General features: G+C 43.9%; 1 protein-coding gene across 1 annotated transcript in view; it reads right to left on the reverse strand.

Annotated features, from left to right (window-relative positions):
* Nucleotides 1-6: 6 nt before the first annotated feature.
* LOC112139879 (actin-related protein 2/3 complex subunit 4) overlaps nucleotides 7-976 on the reverse strand; it is a gene marked incomplete at its 3' end in the record, with an annotated part of 2,680 nt that continues 1,710 nt past the window's right edge. The window contains exons 2-5 of the mRNA XM_024262719.2: nucleotides 731-849; nucleotides 539-650; nucleotides 362-457; nucleotides 7-132 (exon numbers count right to left, since the gene is read on the reverse strand). Of these exons, the coding sequence (XP_024118487.2) occupies nucleotides 7-132; nucleotides 362-457; nucleotides 539-650; nucleotides 731-849 (453 nt within the window). The remainder of the gene's footprint in view (nucleotides 133-361; nucleotides 458-538; nucleotides 651-730; nucleotides 850-976) is intronic.

Below are 976 nucleotides of genomic sequence, written 5' to 3' on the forward strand. Positions count from 1 at the left end.
GTTGACAGACAGCTTCATTTCACTGATCTCTTTGTCAATTTCTTCCATGAAATGAATGACGAAATCCACCAGTTTATGCTTGTACATCTGCTCTGTGTGGAAGTTGGTGATAAGAAAACTGATGTCGTAACCCTGCAGAAGGAGAACGGAGTTCAGGACTTTCATCATGTGGAGCCGTTTCACAATCTTTTCCTGGTTAATGGTAGAGATTAAGTTTAAAACAAAGAACTTCAAGGCCAACTCTGATAAAAAATGTGTTTTGTGATTTTTACAAGTTCTTGTGACATTTTTCCATGGGGACATATATAGAGAAACAGTTCCACCCACAACTCTGAAAGCTAATCCTCTCAGCTGTACTTACCTCCACTGGTTTCCTCCTCAGGATGAAGAAGTTCTCCGCTCTCATCATCATAAAACGCATAAACTTATGGCACAGAATCTTCTCGATCTCATCGGCCTACAAATACAAAAAAAGACGATTCAAAACGGGTTACAATTTACAAGCAGTGGAACCAGAACCGACAGGAACAGGACCGACCTGCTTGACAGCGATGCTGACCCGTACGGAGTTGATGGATCCTTCGATTAAAACCTTCTCCTTGTCATTGCGGCTGATGACTACAGGCTGAAGGAGCAACTCTTTGCTGCTCCTAAAAGAAGCAACAACAGTCACTTCTTAGGCGCTGAAGGTTCATTAACGCTGCTCTCACACGAGCGTGGCTTACTTTACCTGACTTCAACCTCTGGCTTGTTGTGTCTTTCTACCACCTGGGAGGAGAAATTCTCCAGGCAGAGCGCAGCCTGCAGCGTGGCACGCACAGCGTTCAGATAAGGACGCAAAGTTGCCGTCTGATGGTGGGAAACAAGAATTAACACGTAAATGTTCCACATAACAGTGAAGGTCCTCACTGAACTCAGATTTGACTCCTGGTTTTTACAAAAAGTCTTCAATTATAGCTGAGGCTGGATGTGAAAC

The sequence above is a fragment of the Oryzias melastigma genome, unplaced genomic scaffold (genome assembly GCF_002922805.2).
Source record: "Oryzias melastigma strain HK-1 unplaced genomic scaffold, ASM292280v2 sc02893, whole genome shotgun sequence".
Lineage (NCBI taxonomy): Eukaryota > Metazoa > Chordata > Actinopteri > Beloniformes > Adrianichthyidae > Oryzias > Oryzias melastigma.